General features: G+C 47.9%; 1 protein-coding gene across 1 annotated transcript; it reads right to left on the reverse strand.

Annotated features, from left to right (window-relative positions):
- Positions 1-436: 436 nt before the first annotated feature.
- Positions 437-26,965, reverse strand: KLHDC10 (kelch domain containing 10). The gene is made up of 9 exons (XM_074903574.1): positions 26,850-26,965; positions 12,041-12,262; positions 11,346-11,500; positions 9,994-10,142; positions 9,266-9,350; positions 8,277-8,343; positions 7,619-7,666; positions 5,367-5,506; positions 437-4,153 (listed from the first exon to the last, which is right to left on the reverse strand). Exons 1-9 carry the CDS (start codon positions 26,962-26,964, stop codon positions 3,944-3,946), a joined length of 1,191 nt encoding a protein of 396 aa, XP_074759675.1. The 5' UTR covers position 26,965; the 3' UTR covers positions 437-3,943.
- Positions 26,966-27,085: the final 120 nt, after the last annotated feature.

The raw sequence follows: 27,085 nt of genomic DNA on the forward strand, positions 1-27,085 counted from the left end.
GGGTGCCAGTGAGGGCTCAGTTGGAGCCAGCAGCCCTGGGAGCAGAGCAGGACAGTGCTCCCTGTCCTCTGTCCCAGCACCAGAGGAGGTGGCAGGGGAGGTCTGTCACCAGGCCACAGGGACAGAGCCAGCAGTGGGGTGGCTGTGAGCTCTAGCCTTCTCCATGACCCTCCCTAAGCTCCAGCTCTTGTTTCCAACCTGGTCTTGTCTGACTGTCCTGGGTCATCCTTGCTCAGATCTTTAAGAGGCTCCTAAGAAGGGTTGGGGATGCTCCTGGTGCTGCTCACGGGGTACAAGTGACCAGTTGGGGACCTGCTTATATTCCTCTGCAAAGGGAAACACCAGTGGGTGAGGTGAGAGGACAAAGCAGATGGCTTGGACTGATTTATTATCAGAGCTTTAAAAAAACCAGAACAAAAACCCCAAACCAACCCAAAAGCAAAACACTTAACAGGTACAGATACAGGCAATGCAGCTCCTCTGTCCCATCTCACTCCCCAGCCCCACAGGGACATATTCAGTGTAAAAACCGGGGTGGGGAGCACTGCTCACTGCCTGCAACATGAATGTTGGACTCTGAAAAGTCCCACAGTCAACAGAAACAGGACTCGACTTTAAAAAGCCTGGAGTAAGGCAGGCAGAGAGCAGCAGCCTGGCATCCCCCTCCTTCCCAAAGGAGGGCAGCTGCTCGTTAGCAATTAATGATGCTGCTTTATCAAGCTTTTTGTTTTTCTAGTATAGCATCACTATGGGCAATGCTACTGTCATTAATACAGATGTTTGGGAAAATTTGTGAGTACCTGGAGTTGACTGATGGTTGCAGAGGGGCTCGATGGCACAGGGCAGTAAGAGCTGGAAAAGGTGTGGGGTGGGAGAGCAGAAGATGATGGCACCGAGCAGGTTCTCCTACATCTTGCCTGAGGCTAAAGAGAAAACATCTACCCTGGGGTGAGGGATACTTGAGGCTTCTGGAGCCAGATCCAGCCTTTGTGTTTGGGAAAGCAGGGTAGGGCCAGCGCTGCGGGTCCCTCCCCCAGCACCCTGCTCTGAGCAGGACAAGCCAAGCAGTAGCTGTTGGTGGCTACAAAGATGCCCTGAAAATGTCCCACGCTGTCCTGAGCTGCTCTGCTTGGTGCTGGGAGCAGGGGTGTCCCCATAAAAGCCTGTTCTGAGCTGGCTTTCTCTGTCTTGGTGTGTCCCAGGCAGCATTGCAGGTGTTCTCCCTCCATCAGTTGCTGCAGATGCTGAATCCTTTCCCTCTCCCTTGGGGAAACCCTGGCTCAGACCTGGCAGAGGCAGGAACACTATACTCTTGCTTTCATGTATGGAATTACACAGAGGAAGTTAATTTGCCTTTAAAAGGGAGGAACCAGTACTTGGGCATCACCTGGGCTGGAGGTGAAGACAAGCCCATGGAGCAAGGAAAGCCTGGAGCCATGTATCCTTCAAGTTCTGCCCCAGAGCGAAGCCTCTGCCACTGTGAGCCAGTGAGAAGCTTTTATCACTCAAAAACTCAACATGCAGCAGAGCAGCAGCAACTCCAGCAAACCCTCAGAAGAGAGCTGTCAGCTCTGCAGTGCTTAAAAACAAGTAATTTTTTAGGAAGAGCAGCCGCTGAGATCTTGTGCCCATCATGAAGCAGCCACCCCAGGTAAGTGGGAGGGGGAGGTCCCTGGACTCCCATCAGTGGATGATGTTTATATGGTTTTTATCAACAAAAACAAGTCCCTGGTCCTTTATTCTGTGGGCAGAGGGCGCAGGCAGGCTCTGGGCTGGCACCTGCAGTGGTCCAGCCTGTGGAAGAGGTCTGGGCACTTGTGTTTGGGTGATCCAGCACTGCAGAGGGATGTCAAGGGCTGTATTGTCCTGCCTGGGTGGCTGTCCACGTTCCACGGCAAGATCTGAAGTGACAGTGTTAGAGGTATCACTATGGAGCTGGGCTGAGGCCAGATGTCTCCCTGACCAACACCCACCACCTTGCCTCTTCACTGTGTTCACATCGGGGGGGGAAAGCTCAGGGCTGCCCCTGTCAGGCTGCTGGAGTGAGAAAGACATTAGAACTTAAGGAATTTGATCAGAGATCCAGGCTTGGATGGCTTTAATGTTGCCTTGGTGATGATGGGAGGTGCTCTTTAAAGTAGATGAGGGAAGAACCAGGGCAAAGATTAAGTTCAGACCTTCAGCCTCTGCAAGAAGAGGTGAAAGCCACTGAGTTCAGGCTAGAAGAAGGAGCTGGAGAAAAGCCCAGCTCCCCTTGATGCCCCCTGCCATGGTCCTGCAGATGAGGACAGAACAAGCCAGGGGCCAGAGGGCAGGCCTGGGCTCAGCTCTGGAGCCAGGAGCAGTGGGCTGCTGCAGCAAGCAGCCAGGAATGCTTCAGCTAGGATGCCCAACCTTGATTTTGCTGGGCTTTGGAGGAAAAAAAAAAAAGCAGCAACTGAGGCTACAGAAGGGGGAAAATCTATCCCCAGGAACAGGGGAAGCTTAACATGGGGGGGGAAGTGTAAACACTTCAACTGAGTATCAGGGGTAGGTGCTGCCTAAAAGGTGGAACAGTGCCTCAATCAGCCAGTGCCGTTCAGATTAACAACAAGAAGACAATGCTCCGGTTTATTTAAACAGAAATGCAATCTCTTAAAAAGAAACTAAAACCCCACTTTAACCCTTGCCTTTGAAAGGGGAAGGTACCAGGAAAACCTGATTAAAAAAAAAAAAAGACACTTAAAAATGGTCTTCAAAGGAAAGATTTTGCATGATTTTGAGTGGAGCTGCTCAGAGTTCAATGGTCACTTACACATGGTCTCTAGAGTGAATTTCACAGTATATGAAGTACAGCAAGACAAGAGTTAGACAGACATCCCCTCCTCTCCTGCCTGTGCAGAGGTGACCACTGCTCCCAGCAAGAGGGATATTTTGGATGCTGTTTCCTGGGACAAGTGCTCCATGAGTTTCCAAGGATCTACATTAAAACCACATGCAGCAATCACATCCTCCACCCCTGGAGGAACATGAAGCTAACTAGAAAAGGAAAACAAAGCTTACAGGTACATGTTAGTCAGGTGCTGATAACCAGGCCTTGAGCTGGCAGGGGTGGCTCACACCAAAGCGCTGGGTACGACACGCTGCAGCCAGCTCTGAAATCTGCGGGGTGAGTTTTCACTGTTAGCTTGTTCAGAGTGCAAAATGAGCAGAAAGGGTTAAAAAAGATTCGTCAAAACCTCTTCCCCTCCCCTCAACACCCTGAGTAAGCTACACAGTAGTCCATTATTGGCAATTTTTAACCAGTCTTCCAAGCCAACCTTTCAATATGAAAAGGTGAGGAACACAGACACAGAGTGTTTCAAATCACTGCACGCTGCACCCGAAAAGCTGCACAGGCAAAGCTTCACCTGCTGCCCTGTGCGACGTTCCAGCTGTCTTCTGAAGCTCAAAGAGATGGGAACATGCCCACGGAATGCATGCAAAGCCTTCAAGCAGAAGGAGTTCTTGGTTTTATAGAGGGAGAGCTCAGCTGGGTGTTAGGGGGATGAGTGTTATCCAAAGCGAGAGAACAGGTCGGCTGTTGTGCACTGAACACCCTCCCTTAGATACATCTTGTGAAAATATCAGGTTGAACGTGCCCGGGGCAAGCACAGGCTCAGACATCTGCAAAGCTGCCCCCTGTCCCCAGTTAAATCATAAGCATGTGCTGATGACAGTTTGATGGCTGATGCTATGGATTAGTCCCAGAGAGTACTTTTGATTCACGGTGTAATTTAAAGATCCATAAATAAAAAGTGGATTTTCAACAATTTAAAGTAAAAATTTCTAGAAAGGCATCGATGTATTTGCCGAGTAAGGCGTTGAGCAGGTTCCTCCACGTTCTTAGCAAGGCCATCCACAGTATCCATAAATAGGGGGCTTCTTGAACATAATGTGTGTTGGACAGAAGCATGAGATGTTCTCATTTTAGTCGTTCAACGAGTCCCTGCGTCAGTCCAAGGTGCAAAAGCTGAGCTCTGGAGAGAGTTGCTAGATGAGGGAAATATTCCAGGAGCTTCTCCCACGACAGTTCCAGCAGGCTGGGCACCACCAGCCACATTTTAAACAGAGAGCCAGTCCGTTTGTCTTCATGGATGTTGACCACCCCTCCATGAACATACATGCAGCCAGCCTTGATGGGAAAAGCAGAAGGGAGTTACATGAGGCACAAACCAAACTGGTGCACCAGAAGGTGCCGAGGAAAACCGGGATTTGACTCTCCAGCTTCCCAGTGGGTTAATCACAGAGTGAGATGCATCTCACATGCTTTTATGTGCTGGTGACAGAAGTGGCACTGCCCAAACCAGTCACCTCAGGCTCCTCTTGTAGCCAAGGGGAGGAATCACTGCTGAAGGGCACGTGTCTCATCCTAAAGTACCTATCCGCTAGCTTAAGAGTGTTTTGCTTTGCATTTAAGGTGAATTTTAGCCCAAGATATCAATTTTAGGAGTGGGGTTAAGTGTTACTAAATTAGTCCAGGACCATACTTATGTTTCAGCTAAAAAGTATGTATTTTTTTTAAACTAAAACCACACCATATACAGACATACTGCATTCCCTCTGGCTCAGCATAACCCTGATGGGAATAGAGAGATGGAGAAAGCTCAGGTGCTGACCTACTTTAAAAGTGACATTTTTTTCAATATATAGGAAAAGGTAGTCCTGCTGTCCAGGCACCCACTGGCAGTCACCAAGCTGTTGGGAAAACACCTTTAACAGGCCTAGTTTCCCAGAGAAAGTTGTATTTATATCAATCTCAAAACTAGGTGACACCCGCTCTTTTAACCAAAGAACCCCATTATCTGCCCTCACATGCAGCGTAAGGAGGCTGAAGTCACAGATAAATGCATTTCTTGCTGTCTGCTGCTTATCAACCACAGGTCTCAAAGCTTCTAGTTAGAGCAAAAAGCTCTAGCACTACCAACTTTCCCATCAGCAGTGGTTTCCAAAGAGGGCTGCCCACCTGCTAATCTTTCAACTCAGGCTGTTTGCAGGACGCTAAAACCAGTTCACCTGGGGGAATATTTGTGCATTTTTTCCCTTTTGCAAACAGGAATTGCTGTTCACACATGCAATTAATATTCCTAGGAGCTGCTGCAGTTTAAAAGCTAAAATTCTGCATCGCTGTTTTTAGAAAGCAGAACCTCCTCAAGCAGCAGCAGGAGTAAAAGGAGTCCATGCAGTGAGCTCCCACCAGCCCTCAGCCTCCCTAAAGATGCTGCATCCAGTGGACAGCAGCTCCTTGGTAACATCAGTTCAGCTCTATTTGCAGCCCACACAAACGTCAGAGTGCTTGGACGAGTGGCTTGAACTTCAGTTACGTAGGAAAGAAATGAGTCACTTACTGGTGTGACAGCAGCACAGTGAAAATAGACTGGTTCTGGCATGGCAGCTGGGAGCTTGACCCACTGGAAAGTCTGCAGACTCAGCTTCCAAACATCTCCCAGAATCACTTCTCCGTTGTAGCCTCCACAAACGAACACATCTGTAAGAGAAGAAACCCACAGTGCTTCCAGGCCCAGCCACCCTTCATCCAGCAGCTGCAGGACGTGCAGTGACAGACGTCAGCAATCACCTTTCCGGAACAGTTTTAGGATCAACAATTATTCTACCTCAACACAAGCTCTCAGTGCCTCCCAAATCAGTCCCAGCACACAGTTCATAACCACAGAGGCCACTTACAGAATCACAGAAGGGTCTGGGTTGGAAGGGACTTCAAGGGCTGTCTAGTCCCAACTCCCCTGCCCCAGGCAGGGCCACCTTCCACTAGCCCAGGTTGCCCAAAGCCCCGACCAGCCTGGCCTTGAACCCTTCCAGGTTCCAACCTGTGCCAGGGCCTCACCCCCCTCACAGGGAACAATTTCTGCCTCAGATCCCATCTAAATCTCCCCTCTGTCCGTTTAACCCCGTTCCCCCTCGTCCTATCCTTCCCCCTGATGACGAGTCCCCCCCCCTTTCCCGCAGCCCCTTTCAGCCCTGGGGGGCCGCTCTAAGGTCTCCCCGGAGCCTTCTCTCCTCCAGCTGAACCCCCCAACTCTCCCAGCCTGTCCTCACAGGGGGGGCTCCAGCCCCCCCAGCATCTCCGTGGCCTCCTCTGGCCCCGCTGGAGCAGGTCCGTGTCCTTCTGCTGTTGGTGCCCCAGAGCTGGACCCAGCCCTGCAGGGGGGTCTCCCAGAGCGGAGCAGAGGGGGAGAATCCCCCCCCGGCCCTGTGCCCACCCTGCTCTGGGTGCAGCCCAGGGCACAGTTGGCTTTCTGGGCTGCCAGCACACATTGCTGGCTCATGGCATCATGGACAGGCTGGGAAGTGGACAACCCCACCACAGCAGATTCAGGGCTCAATGCCACCGAGAAGCAGGAGTGCACTCCCACTTTTAGAAGCTGTATTAAGCCCTAGCTAACCTGACTTCACAGGCTTCTGGGTTTGATCAGATTCTACTGGTTTTAAACCCACGAGGAGCAGCCCCAGCCCTGGCTCATAGTCCCAGCTTTGTCCAGGTTCTCAACTCAGAGGCTTGCACTGCAGCAAAATACTGCTGATGAAGGTGACTGGAAGCAACTCCCAGCTCCTGCCTTACTTTTATTGGCACAATTAGCACTCCTAAGAAATATAATCTGGCATATCACTCTTCTGCATGGCTCAGTACCCTTTAATGTACAGCATTCAGTAATCGATCTGAAGAGTTTTGAAAAGGATCAATAGGGCAACTGCTTCTTCAGTCCATTATGAGCAATTTGGGTTTTATCAGGTTTGGGGGAATGTGTTTTTGGAGGATGAGGCCACAGAAGAGGCCCAAATCTTGCTGAGGGAACACTCTACCATTCAAAATTGTAACCGAACACAGATTCCACACACAGAGCCCTCTCTAAGCTGCGCCTCAAACAGCACCATGCAAGTGATTTACAGCAAGAACATTTGGAGGATCAAAATGAAGAACAAAAGGCTCTGTGCAACTCCTAACATATAAAACAGCCCCCACTTTACTAGAGAATGGAAAGACTCAGGGGCTAACTCTGCTACTGCCTCATAATCCACTCCATATGAGCAGCTGGGATTTACACCACCAGGAAAAGGACCTGCTACCAATGAAATCCTTGAACAATCTTGTCTCTAAAGAACTCAGCTTCCAGCATTTGGCCCCACTTTCCTTTTCACAGCAGACTGTAAAGCTAACAGGTTAGCCACTGAGCTATAGCAGGACACTCATACCTGTTCATGGGCTTGCAACCAATAAGTTGCAAAGTGTCATGGACACTCATGGCTAAAATATATGTAAAAATATATTTTACATTGATGTGACCACACATCCAAAGATTTACGTGTTGCCTAAAATACTGCAGAATTCCAGAGAGCAACAGTACTGTGTGGTGCAGAAGTAAATTTGCCTACAGCAGTGAGATCCCTCATATGAAGAGTGGTGCCAACTGGGCAGCTTAAGGCCTGTTGACAAGAAAGAAATTCAATTCCATAAAAAAACCATGTGTGCCCTGCAGTTCTCTCCAACATGTGTGGAGGCCAGCAGCTCTCAGGCTAGAAGGATGGGCTTGTGGCTGCCAGGTTGTGTAAGATACAGCAATTTTCAAGAGACAGATCTTACCACTTTTTATCTGAACGCAGCTATGGCATCTTCTGGCTGCTGGGAAGCCTGAGGAGAATTAAAAAAAAAAAAAAAAAGCATCAACTATAGTTGTTTTAAAGTGCTTGGGCAAGAGGTGATTTTATCTCAACATATAATCACAGATAGGAGTCACCTGTTTCATTTATAAGGGGCTTCTGCTTTCCTACAACCACAGGTATAACATCTCTAATTTAGCAAATAGCTAAAGGTTTGACTCCTAATTGCTCTCTGGGGAAGGAAAAAACGTGCCAGAATCTCATTCCCCACAGATTCCAGCTCTCAACCTCTGGCACGGTGAAAAGCAGCAGCTAAGGGCCTCCAAAGGTTTCAGGGAAAACCTTGCTGCTAACCAGGCCAGCACGTGGTCCCTCAGAGGCAGCAGAGGTGATGTGTATCTTCTGGGAGGACAGCCAGCTGCTATCATCTTTCCCACCCAGGGAGGGAGAAAAGCCACACTGCTAAATATGCTTCAGATGGGTTAGTCCTTCCTGCTAAGCTCTACGCAAGCAGGACCTCAAAGGCAACCTTAAGTCACAAACTCCACAAGGTTATGAAAACAGGTTTTCAGCCTGCCAGCAAACAGCATCTTAGCCACTCTCTGTTTTACAGGGGAAGACACATGAAATTCCAGACTCACCAACTTTTTCATGAGGTTTTGTGGCAATTTCCTCCCAGGTGTTGGTTTCAAGGTTGTACGCATGGATCTGAAGGGACAAAGAGGAGCCATTAGTTTCCTCCTGGCTCTTCCAGCACTGCAGTGACGCAGTTACAGCCTCAGACCCAGGGAGCCACTATAAATAACACCTCTTTTTCATTAAGTGTGAAAACAAAAACACCTAATGACAGCCATTGACTAAGCAGGTATACAACCACCATCAAAGCAGACCAGCTTACTAAAACTTTCATCTCAGGCTTTGCTATTTGAGCCCCACAGCTGAAGAAAACAGAATACTGCTTTTAAAAAACCTGGACTGATTAAACCCCACACCCTCCAGTTCTCAAAAGGATTTAGAAATACCTAACTCATGCCACACGTAAGAAGAAAAGAAATGCACAGAATGGAGAGATAAAAAGTCATGTTAACTGCTGCAGTTTCAGCTTTTTTGGAAGCAGAGCCCTATTTAGAGTCTCCTCATTTATCATTTTGGCACTCAAGTTTAATTCACTCTTCCCTCCCCAAACCGTATGGGAGAAAATCATTTACCACAAGAAAGGAAATTAAAGCATACAATTAAGGGAGAAGACAAGAAAAGAATCATCATATCAATATCTGAATTTAACATCAAGGAATTCCTTCCTTTGGCACTTTCCTGTTCTGGCACAAATACATTTAGAAAGATGTCCTACGTGTTTTTAAATGAGACTCTTTGATAACCGATTTACAGAAGTGAAGCAGTTTGCAGCTGGGTATGGTCACTGGGTACCACAGATTCATCATCCGTAAATCAACGGGACATGTTTGTGGCAACACCAGGTTTTACAGAAATAGGAGAATAATCTGCTCCTAGTTATCTATTTTTTCACCAAGCTCTCCAGGCAAAGCCAGATGAAGAGGCTGTGCTCGTTATACTTCACTGTAGAAAATCTCCTGTCCAGGCAAGCACTCGAGGTTTCTTATCACCTTACCTTATCTAAGGAATAAGCTGTCCGGGAGGTTCCACCTCCCAAGATATAAATCCGTTGGCCATCATGTGCGATTTCATGTCTGTACCTGAAGGTGGAAAAAGGGACATTTAGCAGCACAAGCAATTAGTGCAAGTGAGCAACAACAAAAGCCTTCTGGAAAACACTACCAAATCTGGGTGGTTTAAGTAGACACCCCAAGTCTGGCTATGCTGTATCAGTCTCTCCAGTTGGGAGCATTCAGAAGATGTGGAAGCTTTCATGAGCAATCTAAGCAGCACCCCAGAAGCTTGAAAGGCATTTTCTGAGAGCAGAGCACCACAGAACTTAAGTACAATGATTTATGGAGCACCAAGACAGCCACCAGTATTTCAGTCCCTTCCCAAAGATGGTCACTGACTGATCTCCCAGCCTTCCACGCCTTGTTCTAGAACAGGACAAGGGACAGGGATCAGCTGAAGTCTCTTCCCCTCCTTAGCACTCACCAGCTGCCCCAAGTCCCCAGGTCTGTTCTGGCACCAGGCAGTCCAGATTCAGTGTCTTGGCAAAGGCTTCACACCCCACCCCAACAGCCCCCTGCATGCCCGACTGCTGGAGCACCCGTTGTGCAGGGTTCAGAGCCAAAAACACTGCTCTAAGAGTGCCCTGCCTGCGCTCTCTCAGCTTCTCACTCCCAGTAAAGGTGGTGACTCCCCAGTGCAAAAGCTCTCTGAGACTGTCCAGCTTCTCACCTCTCCTCTGGCATGTCACAGGACATATTGTTTGGTTTCAGCTGGATCCACTCTCTCGTGTTGAGGTCTAGCTTATGTAGGTCAGTACTATAAATGTAACCAGTTGTTCCTCCAAACACATAGAGACAACCATTGATGATGGCCATGGCCTGGAAGGTAACAGAGAGAAACCAGTTAGAAAGGATGCGTGACATCAGTGTCTGAAAAAAAGAGAATTCCCAGCCTCCCAAAGCAAAAGACACTGCTTGCAAAGCTCTACCTACAACTTACAAAATGCATTGTTCGGGAGGAATGTGAAAGGCAAACAAGGATGAGACACAAAAGATGGGGGGTGGGTGTCTGTAGGAACGGAAAGTAACTCCATGCTCACAAGACAAGGACCTAGAAGTGAAGCTGCTGAGTTTCAGATATCAGACAAGACAGATCTGTGCAGCAGGGGCTCCCAGGAGCTACAACCACAGCACAGTTAACCCTGAATCTCTTCCACACTGACCTTACACAGATACTGTTACGGAGAATCTTATAAATCAGCTATCAGAGAGCCAGCAGGATTAAGTGTAGCAGAGAAATCCCCAAACACAGTGGATAAGCCAGACTAAACAAGGGAGGCAGCCTGTACAATTCAGAAGCCCTTGGCCTATCAGGCCAGTGAAACGGTGAAGGCGGTGCAGGCACACGGTCTGAGGTGGAAGCAGAGATGTAGCTCCTTCTGCTCCCAACTGCCTGTTTGCCAAAGGCCAGCTCGAGCTGAGCTGGGCAAGGGGAAGACTACTTGCTTTCCCCCAGCTGTCTGGAGCGCATCTAAATGAGAAATTAGTTGGGTCATAAATGCCTGCACCACAAGTGCACTGGCAGTATTACTGGAAAGCACAGCAAAAGCTGGTAGTCCTCCCATGAATCCAGTTTTTTGTGCACCATGTTCATCCAGGATATCATGGACAGCTTTAAAAGTTGTTACTCTAATACAAACAAGACGTACTAAACACTGGTTTCATTTGTAGTCTGGGGTTTTAAAGGCTTTGAGGAGGCTAGAGAGCAACTCCAGAAATTACCAATCACTCCTTAAAGCAGACATACTTTTTTCATTCAACTGCATCTGGCATTTAGTTAACAAATTCTGGCTTTTCGAACTACAAGAAAACTATTCCCTCCCTTTGAAACCTCAGAGAAGTGAGACTGCTCTATTAATTTATGAATGACACCTGCCTTTCCTTACACTGATGTACACAGAGAACAACTCTGGTTAGTAGCAGAGAAGAGATCTTTGTGCTCTGGCCCCTTTTCGGGGGGGCACAGCTCAGCACACGCAGGCACAACACCCCAAGTGCCTCAGTGAGGGCTGTCCGTCATACCTGCCCATAGATGCGATTGGGTTTCTTCCCTCGACAGCTGAGCAGAGCCCATCTTTTGTACTTGACGTTGCAGACGTGGACATCGTTGCCGTTGCTCTCCCCAAAGGGGATCCCGGTGCCCCCGAACACAAGCAGGTTGTTGCCATGCAATACAACTAGGTGAGAGAGACAGAGACACTTGTTGCCGTGAGAAGCAGTAAACCAGAACAACTCTCTGCTCTGGACACAGTAGGCAGAGAGTGTTCCAATATTGTTCAAATACCCTACAATTCACACTATGCATTTATGGCTTTGAAATACTCTAAAAGAGAAAGAATGCAAGCTAAAACCATGGTAACCAAAGGCCTACTTTTAAAAATGGCTAGTGAACAAAGAGATCTATTTTTGGATGCTTTGAGTTGTCTGATTGCACTGAGCACCCAGCTGCTGAAAGTGCAGGTGCCTTGCAAGTTATCAAGCTAAATACCTCAAGACTACCTCTCGCATTGGAAATTTTTTCTTTCCCTCTGCCTCAACCCAAGCGAAAGGGGAAAGAAAAAAAATCACAAAACCAACGCAAACTCAAGGCCTGTTTGCAGAAGAGTTGGAAGCAGGGTCCAGATTTCCCAGTTCTTGCCCGGTTTTGCATTCCTCCAGGGACACCGATTAAAATAGCTTCAGGAGGAGGCGCACAGGAATTGAATTTCCATACGTACGTGACATGGAGGCTAGTTCCCTGGGCATGTAGCCTTCAGTGCCCATTTGATGCCAGGTGTCTGTAGCAAAGTTGTACCGCCAGAGTTCCCTGAAGAGCGGGTAGTCTTCATTCTCTGGCCCACCAGACTCATCATAGTCAGGATTGTAGCCTCCAAACACATACAAGTTGGCATTATCGGCCACGCAACGATGGCCGCTTCTTGCAGGTGGAGATCTATGGCCTAGAGCAAAATGAGAAGGTAAAACAGCTTCAGTGAAATGTCAGCAGAGGAGCTGAGCTTGTGGCTCAGGGTCAGGACTAGACCCGCTGCAGTGGTCCTCCAACAAGTGTGGCTGGTGTTTCGCCACAGGGAAGCACATTAGCAGCCAGGAGGAAAGGGCTCTGTAACGACAGATCCACCTCTCCGAGCAGGAATGGCGAGAGCTTCTCCATGTCACCATCTCAGTCACGTCCACTCTAGCCCCTGGACCACACCTGCCTAAAGATACCTGTCTGCACAACAACCCGTCCACATGACAATCCTTCTGTAAAAGCTATTTCCTAGAAATGTTACAAATTCCTCCTTCTGTCATTCCGTATGGCAGATTTCACTTAAGAAACAGTTCCAGAATGTTTATATTTAAAGCTGCCTGATGAGAACAAAGGAAAAAGTAATGATTTGCTCTCCCTCCTACACAAACCTTCTCTCTCTGTTTCTTCTCTTTTGCTCCTGGCACCTTGTATCTCGAGAAGGTTCTTTCACCTCGGACACCCCTGGGCTTCCTAAACATTAAGCAGGTCTGTAAATCAAGTAAAAGTCTCCTCATAGATAAAGGCATTTGCACTGGGAGGGAGCGCCGCAGGGAACCAACCCTTCTGAGATCCCACAGGTTGAGCCTGACAACTGGCAGACGCAGCCCTTCCAAAACGAAGCCTTCTGCCTACCCACCCTCTTCCCCAAAAGCCAATGGAAATAAAAGTGGGGAGGACAATTGAGGCTCAGACCTCAACTGGAATAGGAAAAAAGACCGATTCAGCCCAGGAAAATTTAAACGGCAATATTCTTGTTGGATAACAGCAATTGAAGTCTCAGCTGACAGGTGATCAAAAAGTAATTCCAAGCTTGCTCGAATTCGATGCACAGCAAGAGCCAAGCACAGTGCGAGGGTGGATGTTTTTTCTTCAACGAGACACAGGACCACATAATGGATGAGAAAGATGAAAGGAATAGAAAACGATCAGGTCCCTGAACAAAGGAGCTGGTTGTGAGACACATGTAGAACACCTCAAGCTGACTAAACCCAAAATGCTTCAAAAGTCATTTTTTCTATGCAATACAATGGTGTTTTGGAGAGAGTAACTCTAAGCTTCACCTTGAGAAGAAGGATACATCACAGTCCCCTAAAATGTACAATTTCAACACGTAACCATCGCACCCTCAAGCACATTCTCTGCTTGTTGCACCTCAAGAGAGGCCCGCTTTGGTTCAGGTCACAACAAAGAGCAAACAAAAAAAACATCAAAAGAAGATCCCTGAAGATTCCTCACCCAAACAAACCAGTGATCTTCACCACCCACCTGCTCTCACAGCTCTTTTATGGACTTTTAGGATGGAACAGGACCCAGTGAATCATCTAATTAGGACCCATCGTGTTTTCTTCTTAGAGCCTGTTACAATTATCAGCAGTGAATCAGACACGCAGAGCAATAATAAATGAGGCATCAAGCATCTTTCCTATAGGAAAGGTGAAATAAATGATTTGTCCAGACTGAATAATGAATTTTAACTCGACACAAGCAGCTCTGCTTAATCATGTTCCCCATTTGCTGCTGCTTTAAGCTCCAATTCTTGTCCAAAATTAAGCTGCTCTCCAGGGTTCAGACAAACTCCTTGTGGCTAAGTTTTGACAGATTTGGGTTGTTTCCAGTAATAATTGTGTCTTGCAGCAATTCCCACTTAGAAAACTAATAAGCACTGGCTGAAAGAAAGGGGAAGAAAGTTGAGAAATTAATGGAAAAATCTGTAGTCCTTGGCCTGGCTTCTGAGCCAGCGCAGTGCTATCGGGCACCCAGCGTGGCAAAGACATCAGCACACCGGCGGGGTGGGTATTACGTGTACTAACAGCAGCAGGCAGGGGGCTACTGGCCTCAGTGCTAGACTAAACTGTTAAACAAATATTACGTGCTTTAGAGGTGATTCCCAAAGGGAAAGAGAAACATCTGCCCCTTTGGGCTTTTTTATTTTACACTCTGAAACTATCCAAAGAGACGGATTCATTTTTAAGTGAACACACTGACGACAAAGGTACTCACAATCAAGGTAATTGACTCTTGTCATCGGAGACGCTTCGAGAGGGCAATTCATGTGATCTTGAAGGTCTGCAAACAAAATGGTGCTTGAGAAGTGCCCGCATCTCTCTGCACGCTAGGGGATATCCTAGCACAGGGCACACGTGTCCATGCTCGGCCAAAGGGAGCTCATCCTGCTTATTTCTTCTTCTGTGTTTGCCCTGAAGGTCTCCAAAAAGAAGACCTAAAAGAACTAAAGTGGGAGCTTAATTTCAGCGAAGATTGGGAGCACTGATGCACACATTCTGCAGGGGACTGAGGATTTAATTCAATCACCCATTGAATTTAAAAGGTGTTAGGGAATTAGGAGTTCAAATATTACATTAACTATAGATCCTATTTCCCTCTAGTTATAACACTTGCCATGAGAATTTTCCAGAGGGAAGAGGAGAATAAGGCTGAGTTTCATATAAAGCCAACAGACTAATGAGTAAGAGGCATAATTCAAAGAAAATAAATTAAAAAACAAAACCCAGGAGGCCTTCTCTGCCATTCACCTCTCAAAATTAAGCAGGGAAGGCACCTGACTTTGCCATAAAACCCCAGAACAGTTAAGTTTCAACAGAAAGGGATCAATGTTCGAGGCATGCAGGTCGTCGAGGTAGCAAGATGTGCACATTAAGCCCACAGACAGCCCAGCCGGTTTCACCTCTTCCCGTTTACCTAGAAACCCATCTCCTATCTTTAAAAGATGAGCGTTTTCAAGATATTTTCAAGGCACAGAAAGGGCATCACAAGCCAAAGCTAGTGTCAAACAGATACTTGCAAGTACCCAGCTGGTCCTTTCAGACCACCCTTCCCATGCAAACCACATCTGCTGCTAGTTCCTTGCCCATTCCCACCACTCGCACCAACTCCAAGGGCTCTGCGTGCTACAGGAACAAATTTTTCAATTAAACACTCAGTAACTGTCCTTTGTCAGAAGCTGGAGATCCAACAGGAGAACTAGCAGGAGACATGATGTCTGTCCCGGGTCATGCATTCACAACTCAGCCACTCAGGAGAAATCCACCGTCCTCAGCATTAAGTCAAACACCAAACCAACAATGAGAGCGGCCAAAATATGGCAGTGACTCCCAGGGAAAGGAGGGCTGGAAATGCCAACCAGAGCAACGTTTCCAAAAGCTCAGGGCCAACCCCCGTAACTACAAACACAAGCAATTTCCTTTTGCTCCACTCAAAAATAACAGATTTTCTGTACTATTCAAGCAGACCCCAGCTGCGTTTGCCCAACACCGTGCTCCACGTGTAAGGGTGTAAGGACTGACTTCTCTCCAAAGGCTTTGCATTTCCAGCCTGCTGGTTTTAAGCTTCACTCTTCACTAACTCCTTCGTCTCAATGGACTAGATCCTCCCGCTCATGGAGGCCCACAGAAGATGACAGATCTACCCATGAAACAGGAAAAAAAATTATCCAACACATCTTCTGAGTCACCTATGCAAGCACGCTCACAAATGTATTAATGAACTGAACAATGTTAATCTGAGTTAAATTGTCACCAAACTTCTATTCAAAATTAAGTGACCTTAATTCACTTCAGAAGAAAGTCTTAGAAAAAGATTCCTCTAGTTATGTCTTTTTAAAGAAGAGACCTGTAAAAGCTGAATCTATTTAAGAGTAAATTCAGATTAGTTTCTTCAGCAGACAAGCTCTATGACTTGCACCTCCAACGAAGAGCTGCATTTCCATTTAATTATGTTTTAGCAGATGATTCACATCTCCTACTGAAATTCTTCATGCAAGTTCTGGATCTGTTTTTGCTCCAGTGTTAGCGGGGCACAACGAGCCTATTACACAAGCGCAAACTTTAAACGGTGCAGAAAGATGGAAATACCCAAGGGTTTGCTAACTTCCTCCTCTAGTTAGCAAAGCCCATCTCCCCAAGAGCTGAACCTGCCACACATGAAAGAAGTGCCCAACATTAAGCAAAGCACAGCAAGGCACCGTCCCCGTGGAGAGCTGCAAGTCACCAGGTCCTGCTACGAATCCTTAGAAGCTGGACATGGAAAGTAGCAGCACGATGTACCGAGTCAAGACAGATCTGTGGGAAAGAGGTCGTAGAGCTAGGTATAGAAAATGGATTTAAAAAGGATGGATATAATTTGGGAAGGACACGCTCTCCCAGTTTAAGACTCCAAAACAAAGCAGGTAGGAAGGATGGGAAGGTGTATTCACAAGGAGACTCCTTTTCCTTGGTCCTGAGGGCAGAAATGGGAACAATAAAACCTTCAGAGAATAAGAAGCTTCACAAACAGAACGAAGTTGAAACATCGTGACAAGGACATAATTAAGGAAAGTCCTAATTTAGGACTAAGCTATGTGACAGAAATTTGCTTGCTGGCTATGCACTGACCTGTTAACACCCTGTTAAATTCACCCTTTTCAAATGATTCATTGAGTGACTTCAGAGACAGCTTCTCAGATGGCCCAGACTGACTTTGTTAAAGCAGATTCCTAATTGAACACACCTCCTGCAAGAGGTATTATTACAACAGGAGAGTAAGCAAAAAGGTGGCACAAATACCTGTTCCCAAGTTTCCTGATGTGACACAGCACAGCAACCAATGCACGAGACATTCATTTCCTACCTCTCCAAAAACTCTGAATACAGAACAGGTCTGGGGCAAGAAGGAGGAGAAAACAGAGATGTTCATTAAGAAAATTTAAAGAAACTATTCTGGAGGAGAAAGAGTAACGGTCCTGAATGGTGTCCAACAAGAGTCCCATTCAAAATGTGCCTCCTATGGGGAGGACAAAGCTGAATTGCACCTGCTGGTCCATAAATACTCTTCCTGTTCCAACTAACACAAGATTAGAAGTTTACTAAATTCCAATTCTGGGGCCCTGACAGCTACAGAAATCTATGGAAAGCCTGGAGAAAAAAACAATACAAAAATCCCTTGGCATCAGCAGATTACTTGAATTTATAGAGCAGATGAAATGCTACCAGCATGTCCAGGACCACAGCATGTGTCAATGGCTACGCTCGAGTCTACTGGACTTCTCTACCGCTTTTCAATAGCTCTGTAATAAAGTTATAGAAGAAAATTAAACTGTGAAGTACCAAGCAGTTGCACTGAATCACATGCAGCACAAACGTAAGGCGAGAGGAGCTTCAAACAGAGCAGCACAAAGACAAGTTTCGAAGAACAAAGGCGTTTTCTTTCCATTTGACTATCCTGCCTTTCAGGACTGCAGGAAAAAAAAACCTGCTGGCATCATCTAGCTGGCTTGGTTAAACAAGAGGGGAGTACCTGCTCTTCGAGTTAGTAAGCTAGGCAGCTTTAAATGAGAGGGGAAAAAAGGTCTCATTAGCTGAATTCATGTCTTGAAAAATAAAAATAAACAATGAAAGGGGTTGAATATGAAATTGGTTTGAGACCCTGTCTGAAACCATCCCTTCTCTTACCGTGACCATGCTGCCAGAGAAAAACCAAATAAATCTGTTGATCAATGGGAAGATCTTGACAGAGAGCGAGGTCTGCCTATGCCATCAAGTTCTGCACAATTTAATTTTTCTTTTAAGGGAATTTTCCCTAGTCACTACCATGCCTCGTTACCGGTTCCCAGCAAGTCAATGCTGTTCTCCTGAGATGGGAGAATCCATAACTGCTGCCTCCTTTTCCCAGTCAGCCTCGGAAGGAAGAGGCCAAGGCTCTGGGCTGTCCCACTGTCTGCTCAGAAACCTGTAAGCAGAAAGGAAAAGAGTGACCCGTGTATCACAGAATCCTTCAGGCTGGAAAAGCCCCTTGGGATCATCGAGTCCAACCCTCAGCCCGACTCTACAAAGTTCTCCCCTACCCCACATCCCCCACAGCTCATCCCAACGGCCCTGAAACCCCCCCAGGGATGGGGACTCCCCCCTCCCTGGGCAGCCTGTTCCACTCTCGGACCACTCTTGCTGGGAAACATTTTCTCCTCCTGCCCAGCCTGAGCCTCCCCTGGGGCAGTTTCCAGCCGTTCCCTCTTGTCCTGTCCCTGATCCCCTGGGAGCAGAGCCCAGCCCCAGCCTCTCTGCAATGTCCTGTCAGGAGCTGCAGAGAGGGATGAGGGCTCCCCTCAGCCTCCTCCTCCTCACACTCAACACTCCCAGCTCCTGCCCTGCCTCCTCACAGGATTGATTCTCCAGCCCTTCCCCAGCCTCGTTGCCCTCCTCTGCCCTCGCTCCAGCCCCTCCAGATCTCTCTGGGATTGAGGTGCCCAAACCTGGACACAACCTCCAGGTGTGGCCTCACCAGTGCAGAGCACAGGGGGACTGTCACCTCCCTGCTCCTGCTGGTCACGCTATTTCTCATACACCTCACCATTTCTAATATTCCTCACCAGGGCCAGGTGTGAGGCTGAGCAGTAGCCAAAGCAACCTGCAGCAGAAAAAAAAGATTCCTAGATCCCTTGGGTGCAAAGAAGATGAGGGAAGAGAAACTGCAAACCTCATGCTTAGAAGTCAGCTCTGGAAATGGAAACAGGTTAAGCTCTTTTGCCATCACAGCTACCAGAAAGAGATTTGGCTGTAGCTAGCAGAAATGGCAGGAGGACTAAATAAAGATACTCCTCTTGCAAACACATACCCCTTTCCCATGGGTTACTGCCTCGGAGCTGCAACACGACGACCTCCCAGCTTCGGCACGCCTCATTTCTAAACTCTGCCACACGCTGCTGCTCGCTAAGGGTGCCCAAAAATATCCTTTTGCAGAGTCAGATCAGCAGACTCCAAGCTGCAGGTGTCTGTTTTAAAATTCTCCCTCTTCGTTCTTTCAGCCTTAAGGGATCGCTACAGACCCGTCTGAAATTGGAGCACAATTATAATGTTTTGACACGCTGCTTACCCCATCCCAAGTCACCAAATTACAGAAAGATCCTAACAACAGTCAAAGCATTTATGATCTGTTTTTCCATGTACTGCTCGTTTCATGTAACCATTTTACTGCTTGCTCATCTTGCTCTTCAGAGACCTCGCCGTTCACAAAAAATGAAAGCACATAAGGAAAAGGCTACAGAAATTAGGGAGAACTGTCTATTCTGTTCAAAATACACAAGGAAAGATCCTCAGAGCCAAAACCAATAATTAAAGGCCAATGTGAAAGGTTTCACTCAAATCCTGAGGTCACATACAACCTCAAGAATCTGTATTTTCCTTCCAAGAATCTGTATTTTCCTTATAGCACGTGGCTTTCTCCAGAGAAGAAGCAAATCCCTGTTTTTTTTTTTCCTTTCCCTTTTGTCCAGCTCACATTAAAGCAGCCAAAAAAGCAAAGAAAAAGGAGCAGATGCAGCCAGGGGATGCTCTGGCATATGGAAGCTCAGAGCTCAGTGCAGCAGGGAGGCAGTTGCTCAGTGCAGATTTTTTCTCCCCTGTAAAACAAACCTTCCTGGGCACCCAGGGGAATCAGTGAAATGTATTCATGCGGTACCAGCCTCCCCGAAGATGTACACGCTCCACATCACCTCACTCGGGCGACCCGAGTTCAAAGGGACGACTGGTCTCGAGTTCAGAGTTTCCACACGCAGGTAGGATTCAAGGTTGAATAAATGTTTGGCTTCTAATCCTCAGAAAAGAAGTTTATCCAACAAAAGTTGCCAGTGTTTCAAAATCTCAAGGACAAGCAATCATTTTGTTGGTTTTTTTTTTTCCAAGCAAGATGCACTTGGAAAAACCACTTTACATGTGGAGCATGTTTTTTACCAGCACATGAAGCCTCAGGGAGTTCTTTAAATATTTGAAAATTAGGAAATAATGGGGAAGCTTACAGATTCCTGTTGCTAAAAGAAGTTTGCTTCAAACACACAAAACACCACTTATTAAGATGATAATTCAACCATAAGCTCACGACAGCCATGCCAGTGCTTACAACCAACACTATACACCACACAACACAATGCCAGGTCACCAGTAAGGCACAAATTTACCAAAACTTATCCGAGCAACAGCTATCAGTGTTCACAACCCAGCGTGGCAGCTGTGTTTTCATCTCCCAAGCACGCTCGACGCAGCAGGCAGGATAAAGAGCAGACCTCCCGAGGTGATCGCACACTTCCGCCAAATAACTGTACTTTGAAAAATTAAAGATTAAATGCTGGAGTTCCTTGAGCAATATTATACAACGAGACAGAGCAAGGGAAGGCAGCCGTCCCGTGGTGTAGGCAGAAACCATCCAGATTCAAGCCAACGCTGTGCAAGCTCCCAGTTCCTTCCCTGAACAAAGGGGGTATCATTTTTCTTCTGTAATTTGATGGATTAGAGGTTGCCACGCACATCAGGTAACCTGAAACAGATCAATGCTGAGGACCTCATCCAGTTTAAACATTTGAGGCTGGCAGCGAAATAAAAGCAAGGATCACGTTCTGCCAGGCTACGACAGGAAAACTCAGCCAAAATAGATTGCTAGAATGAAAAACCAGATTCCTGGGCTGCAATCAAAGCACTGGTCGTTTTAATACTCTGAATTTTCACTCTGGTTAAAGACCCACATCTAGAGAGATGTTCCTCCTAAAACGACAGAACTATTTGCTATTTTCTTACTTACTGATGAAAATTAATTGCAGGTACAGCCATGAATTCTCTTCATTTTATGTGTGGCTCAGATTAGGATTTGAAGACTACGCTGAAGTATTCTAAATCAAGCCCTTCTTCCCCTCTCCTCCAGACCACACGGAACAAAGCACAGCTTTATTTATTCCTGCAGCGTATCCAGATGTAGCCTCAAACACCTCGCAGAACAGCACCACCAGCATCGCCCTTTATAAACTCCTTTTTTTTTCTCAACCTGTTTTAATCACAATACCCACTGGAGGGTCATTTGTAAAGCAAAGGGTGCAAGAAGCTAGTGCAACAAAACTCAATGTGAGACCTTGGAGAAGGGGAGGGTGATTTTATTTAAAAAAAATCTTTAAATAAGTTGAATCTGGATGCTCATACCCATGAGCACCAAGTATACCCAAGTGATCTGTCCGGGATCACTTACATACTGCACGGGGATGAAAGGACAACAGCTGCCAAGCCCTCGCTACGACTCCTGGGTTCTTCATTTAGAAGGACGGGCTACTTTTGGACAGGTCTTTTATATCCTCTGGCTCCTATGGCGAGATGTTTTGGCCTCAGACTTCTGCCTCCTTCTACTTCCATGAAGTTTAGGCAGGTCTACTGCCTATTGTCTGCGTTTCCTCATTTTGAGTTTCTTAAAAGTTCTTCCTGTCAGGCTCACAGGAAAAGGGATGGCACGAGCGCCGAGCCGCAACCGCGTCAACTCCGTCCTGTTGTCAGGGTGTGGGGGCTTCCGCTCACAAAACCTGCCCCGAATATGCTGGGTTTTTCCATCAATCTGTCCTCTTCAACTCTACTAATCCCAGTGCACGGCTTATGTTACGCCGCAATGTTATTAGCGTTACCACTAGCAATAGAATTTGTATTTCAAGCGCTATTTTTGGAAATATAAACTAAATAACCACAGGATGTAAAGCTAACAAATACAGCGTGGCTTTTGGTTCCCAACTTTTCCAAGTAACATACCAGTGGTGAATAGCTAAGGGGTGTGTACGCGTGCTCTTTATTGCTTCTTAAGGCTTTCTAAAGTGGGCATCGGGATTATTTTCCTTCCTGCCTAGTTTTTCAACATCCAAAATAACAGGTTTCAATATCTCCCCTCCCATTTATGATTTCTGCAAGACTTCTGAAGGACATCTAGGTCAAGGGCTGAAGCCAAAGTGCTTGCTAGCTCTTGGGAGAGAGAACAGGACAAGTCAATATTGACTTTGACTCCAGTATCCAAAACTTCATCTTTTTCATACCGGCCAGACAAAATACGTTTGTAACTCATACAATTAGTCCCTCACAAACATTTGGATAAACAGGATGTGAACGCATCGCTGAGAACAAGGTTTAAAAGCTGTTCATTCATCCAGCTGCGCTCAGACTCCTCAGATCACAAAGCTCCTTTCCATGGGAAAAGGAATATTTTTGCCCAAAAAACACCTGGGAGAGAAAGCAGCTGCGCCTTGGTCCCCGATGCCTGAATGATGACTCTGCCCAGAGGCCGAGGGAAGCTGGAAGAGGCTAGAGGATGCCCACAGGCCACTGGCCAAGAGCCTTTCAAATATTTGAAGTCTCTAAAGAAGTGTTTCTAGAAGAATCATTCTCACATGCAGCCATGAGAGCTTTCAGGTTTGCATCAAAGTCCAGAATAGGCCTCCTTTTTTATTATTTTGTTTTCAAACCTCTTTGTAGCAGCCATTTATCTCAAATATTTCAACAAGCATCCTTATGAGTGAACCGTCCTCATTGAGAAACCAGAGCAAAAGAGGAAGTATTTGCCCCAGAAATGTTTGTATTACAAACTTTACATCACTAAAACCAAGTGTTCCTTGGGTTGTTCGTTTTTTGAAAAAATAGAAAAGGAAAATAAAGGAAGGAATTCTAGAAAATGAGAACCACAGAACAGCCTGGGTCAGAAGGGACCTGGAAAGATCACCCAGTCCAACCTCTTGAGGGAAATGGAGCTGAGATAAGATTATTCAGCACCTTCTCCAGTCGTGTCTTGAAACCCTCAGTTAATGGGGACTCCACCACTTCTCTGGGGAGGCTGTTACAGTGAATGATTGATTTTAATGTGAAAACCAGGTTTCTTACATCAAGATGAAACCTCTCCCAGTGCAACTTGTACCCACTGCCCCTTGTCTTCTCCACATGGCTCCTTGTGAAGAGAGAGAATCCTCTCAATAGCCACCCTTTGAGTACTGGAAAACTACAATGAGGTTTTGCCTGAGCCTTCTCTTTGCCAGGGAGAAGAGACCCAACTCCTTCAGCCTTTCATCATGGGGCAGGTTCTCCAGCCCTTCAACCACCTCCTCTGGACCTTCTCCAGTCTGTCTGTGTTTTTCTTGACTTGTGAGGACCAGAATTGGGCACAGCACCCCAGGGCAGCCTGACAAGCGCTGGGTAGAGCAGGATGATCCCATCTCTCTCCGCTAGCAATGTCCCTGTGGATGCAACCCAGGACCCGATTTGCCTTCGCCGCTGACTCGTATATTGTTGTCCACCAGGACCCCCAGGTTCTTTTCAGCAAGACTGATCCCCAAGCCACACAGATCCCAGCCTGTACTGGGCTCTTGGGGTGTCATCCTGGGTGCGGGACTTGGCATTCTGTCTTTGTTAAACTTCACACTGCTCTTGCTTGCCCACTCCTGCCTGTCCAGGTCCCTCTGTAAGGTTATCACATAAATTAAGGTATCGCATGTACACTGCTTTTCAAACAAGTGGCTTGTGGCTTGCTCCCTCACATGACACAGAGGGGATCAAGAGCAGGGTGGGCACAGGGCGAGGGGGGGGATTCTCCCCCTCTGCTCCGCTCTGGGAGACCCCCCTGCAGGGCTGGGTCCAGCTCTGGGGCACCAACAGCAGAAGGACACGGACCTGCTCCAGCGGGGCCAGAGGAGCCACGGAGATGCTGGGGGGGGCTGGAGCCCCCCTGTGAGGACAGGCTGGGAGAGTTGGGGGGTTCAGCTGGAGAAGAGAAGGCTCCGGGGAGACCTTAGAGCGCCCCCCCAGGGCTGAAAGGGGCTGCGGGAAAGGGGGGAGGGACAGGACGAGGGGGAACGGGGTTAAACGGACAGAGGGGAGATTTAGATGGGATCTGAGGCAGAAATTGTTCCCTGTGAGGGGGGTGAGGCCCTGGCACAGGCTGCCCAGAGAAGCTGTGGCTGCCCCCTCCCTGGAAGGGTTCAAGGCCAGGCTGGACAGGGCTTTGGGCAACCTGGGCTGGTGGAAGGTGGCCCTGCCAGGGGCAGGAGGGGTGAGACAAGATGGGCTTTAAGGTCCCTTCCAACCCAAACCATATGATGATTTTATGATTCTATATTTGGGTTTTCTACTGCATTTTATTTTAATTACATATTAGAAACTCTGAACCTCTCCATACAAAAATCCCAACCTACCGTGACTGGTACGCTGGGAAAATTATAGCTCAAGACAAAAGCATAAATGCTGAGCATGGGAGACGCAAAGATATATTCAGGTCTCCAGATTGTTTTTATCCATTTAACCTCCAAAGTCTGATGAAAACACTGAAAAAACTTAAATGTGGACAGGAAAATTTCCAACAAGAAGAACAAACCACACACTGCTTGTATTTGACATTTTTGATCTTTCTAAGACTTACAAACGCCTAAAAATAGCTCCTTTCCCTTATCCAACATACAATTTTAGATGTTTAAGGAGTCTACTCACAAGGCAGCAAAAACACAAATTGCTTTTTTTTTTTGAGCTCTTAGACCATCAACAAGACTCTTTGTAGACGCTGCTAGAGAAATGCCTCTGTTGAGAAACACTTGATAGAAATACTCCACTTGAGAAAGCAAACAGAGCAGCAAATCCCTGGCACCAGCTTTATTTTAATTAAATTTTAAATTAAATTTTGCAGAGTGAAAAAGGTGACAAAAGTTAAAAATCTTTTCTACAAGTAGGTTGAAAAGGAGAACGTAACAAAAGCAGCACCTAAACCAATGCGTATGGTCTCATGTTTAACCAAGAGATAGCCCAGATCTACTTCAAAAGACACAAGGCTTGGCCAAAGGAGCTCTGCAGTGAGGGATATAGCGAACACATGCAACACCAACGTGTGCTATGAGCTCCTCACATGCTTTCAGGACAGTAATTACTTATAAAAACAGGATTAAAAGGAGATAGCATGCTGTATGAAAAGAGTCTAGGGCTTCGAACAGTGGGGAAAATGAAGGAATGCCTCCTGCAAACTCTGAAAGGGAACTGGGAGGTAAGAAGACAAACCTGTCAGAGAAAATGGAAGGAGGGGAAAAAATATTTCTCTATCTCAACGGTTATATAAGGGCTGCTGCTGGAGCTCTATAAATAGGACCTTAACAGGTGTCAAATGGGAGAAAACTCCAGCAATCGACTCAAACGGGGCTTTTTCCATCAGGTAGTTTTTCAGTAAGATTGACAGTTTGTTAAGGCTGGACTTAAGGGCTAAGGCTGAGCTGAATGCGGGTAGTTTGTCCCCCTGCATCTGCCCCTGTGCAAGAGGGCAGGATTCCATGTCAGGACATAATCTGTAGCCAAAAGCAGGATCGGTACAACCGCATCAGGAGGACGTGCTACTGGTTCGCTCAAGCCAACGATTAAAATCCAGGAATGTGAAGATAATCAGCTCTTGCGTTACCAAAAAAGGCCCTTATCACAGAAGGAAGGAAACATGGTTGAGAATTTGCCCAAAAATAGAAGGTGTGGAGCCACTTCACAAATGCACAGCAGTCTTGCATGAGGGTTGAAGGCATCCTTGCTGCAAATCCAGAGCATGACAGGTTTCACAAGGATGGAAACACAGACCCTCGTCTGAAAATTCGTTCTCAGCAGCTGCTGGTGCTCCAGACATACCCGAACGCAGGCTCCTACCCCTGAGTCAACAAGGGGCTTCCCCCTTGAGGGATCTGGGTAGCAGCGCCAGGGGCAGCCAAGGGAGCAAAAAGATGCCCTGGGCATGGGGTACCCACCTCCTGGGTGGCAGCACCCCAGCACCATGTGGCCCTTGAGGGCAGGAGGTGCTGTGGAGATAAGGAGAGGGGGGATATCTCAAACCAACTGGGACTACCCCCCATCAGAGAACCATGGGGTGCCCCCCATCTCTCCCAGTATCGCAGAACTGGTGGAATGGGGATGGTCTCCCCAGTCCTGCAATTGTGGGTTAACCCCGGTCTCCTCTCGCCAAGATCCTGGGGCTGTTGGGGTGGGGTGACCCACACATCCAGAGACTCGAGGGTAACTCCCCCCCATACCAACACTGCTAGGAAGAAGGTGGAAGAGAGGAAGATCCACCATTCCCAGGACACAAGACTGGGCTGATGTCTCATCCAAGGGCTCTCTGGTAGCCTGGACTGCCCCCCCATCCCAGGATCCCCCCTCCCAGGACTCTGGAGCCCCCCACTACAAAAACCTGACACACTGGGCTGAGTGTCACCATGAGTTTGCCCAGCCCCATCCAGGATCACAGAGGTGCTGAGACGGGGCTGACCTTCACCAAGGACTGTGGGTCACCCTCTGCCCCCACCCCCCATAGCCATAGGGATGAACCACCTGTGCGGGGCAGCCAAACATCCCCCAGAGCACGGTGGCGGGGAAGGGAGAACCTCCATCTCCCGGGGTCACGGGGGGGGGGGGGGGGGGGGGGGGGTGACCCCCCACTCACCAAGGCTGTAGGTCCCCTTCAACACCCCGAAACCGCTCGGAAAGGGGTGACCACCCCCACCCGCGGGCCTACATATCCCGGTCCTCCCCACAGCACCCCCCGGCCTACGGGGACGGGGTGATCGCCCCCAGCCCGGGGCCGTGGGGTACCCCATCTCCCCCTAAAAGCACCCCGGAGCCGCGGGGCCGGGGACAACCCCCCCACAAGGCCTTGGGGAGGGGGGGGGGTGTGTGCTCCGGTCCCGGACACGACGGGGCCACCTCCCCCCAAAACCGGCCGCCACTCACCCGCCGAGCGCGGCCTAACCGGCAACTGCACAAACCGGTTGAGGAGGCGACCGCCGCCCGCCGCGCTGCCCGGGCCCTCCCTGCCGCCCTCCCGGGCGCCGCCGGCCGCCGACATAACCCCGCCCGCTTCTCCTCGGAGCGAGCCGACCAATCAGCGGCGAGGCTCGGCGGCCTATGAAACGCGAGCTTCTTGGCAGGTAGGGGAAGGCGGGAGCGTTGTTGCTGCGTAGGCTGGA

The sequence above is a fragment of the Athene noctua genome, chromosome 3 (genome assembly GCF_965140245.1).
Source record: "Athene noctua chromosome 3, bAthNoc1.hap1.1, whole genome shotgun sequence".
NCBI classification, from domain to species: Eukaryota; Metazoa; Chordata; class Aves; order Strigiformes; family Strigidae; genus Athene; species Athene noctua.

Coding starts and splice junctions, on each gene's coding strand:
- KLHDC10 (XM_074903574.1), bottom strand. CDS start 26,964: ATGTCGGCGGCCGGCGGCGCCCGGGAGGGCGGCAGGGAGGGCCCGGGC. Junction 10,143..11,345: donor CCAATCGCATCTATGGGCAG/GTATGACGGACA, acceptor GTTACCTTCCAG/GCCATGGCCATCATCAATGG. Junction 5,507..7,618: donor CTGCGTTCAGATAAAAAGTG/GTAAGATCTGTC, acceptor CTTCTCTTACAG/ATGTGTTCGTTTGTGGAGGC.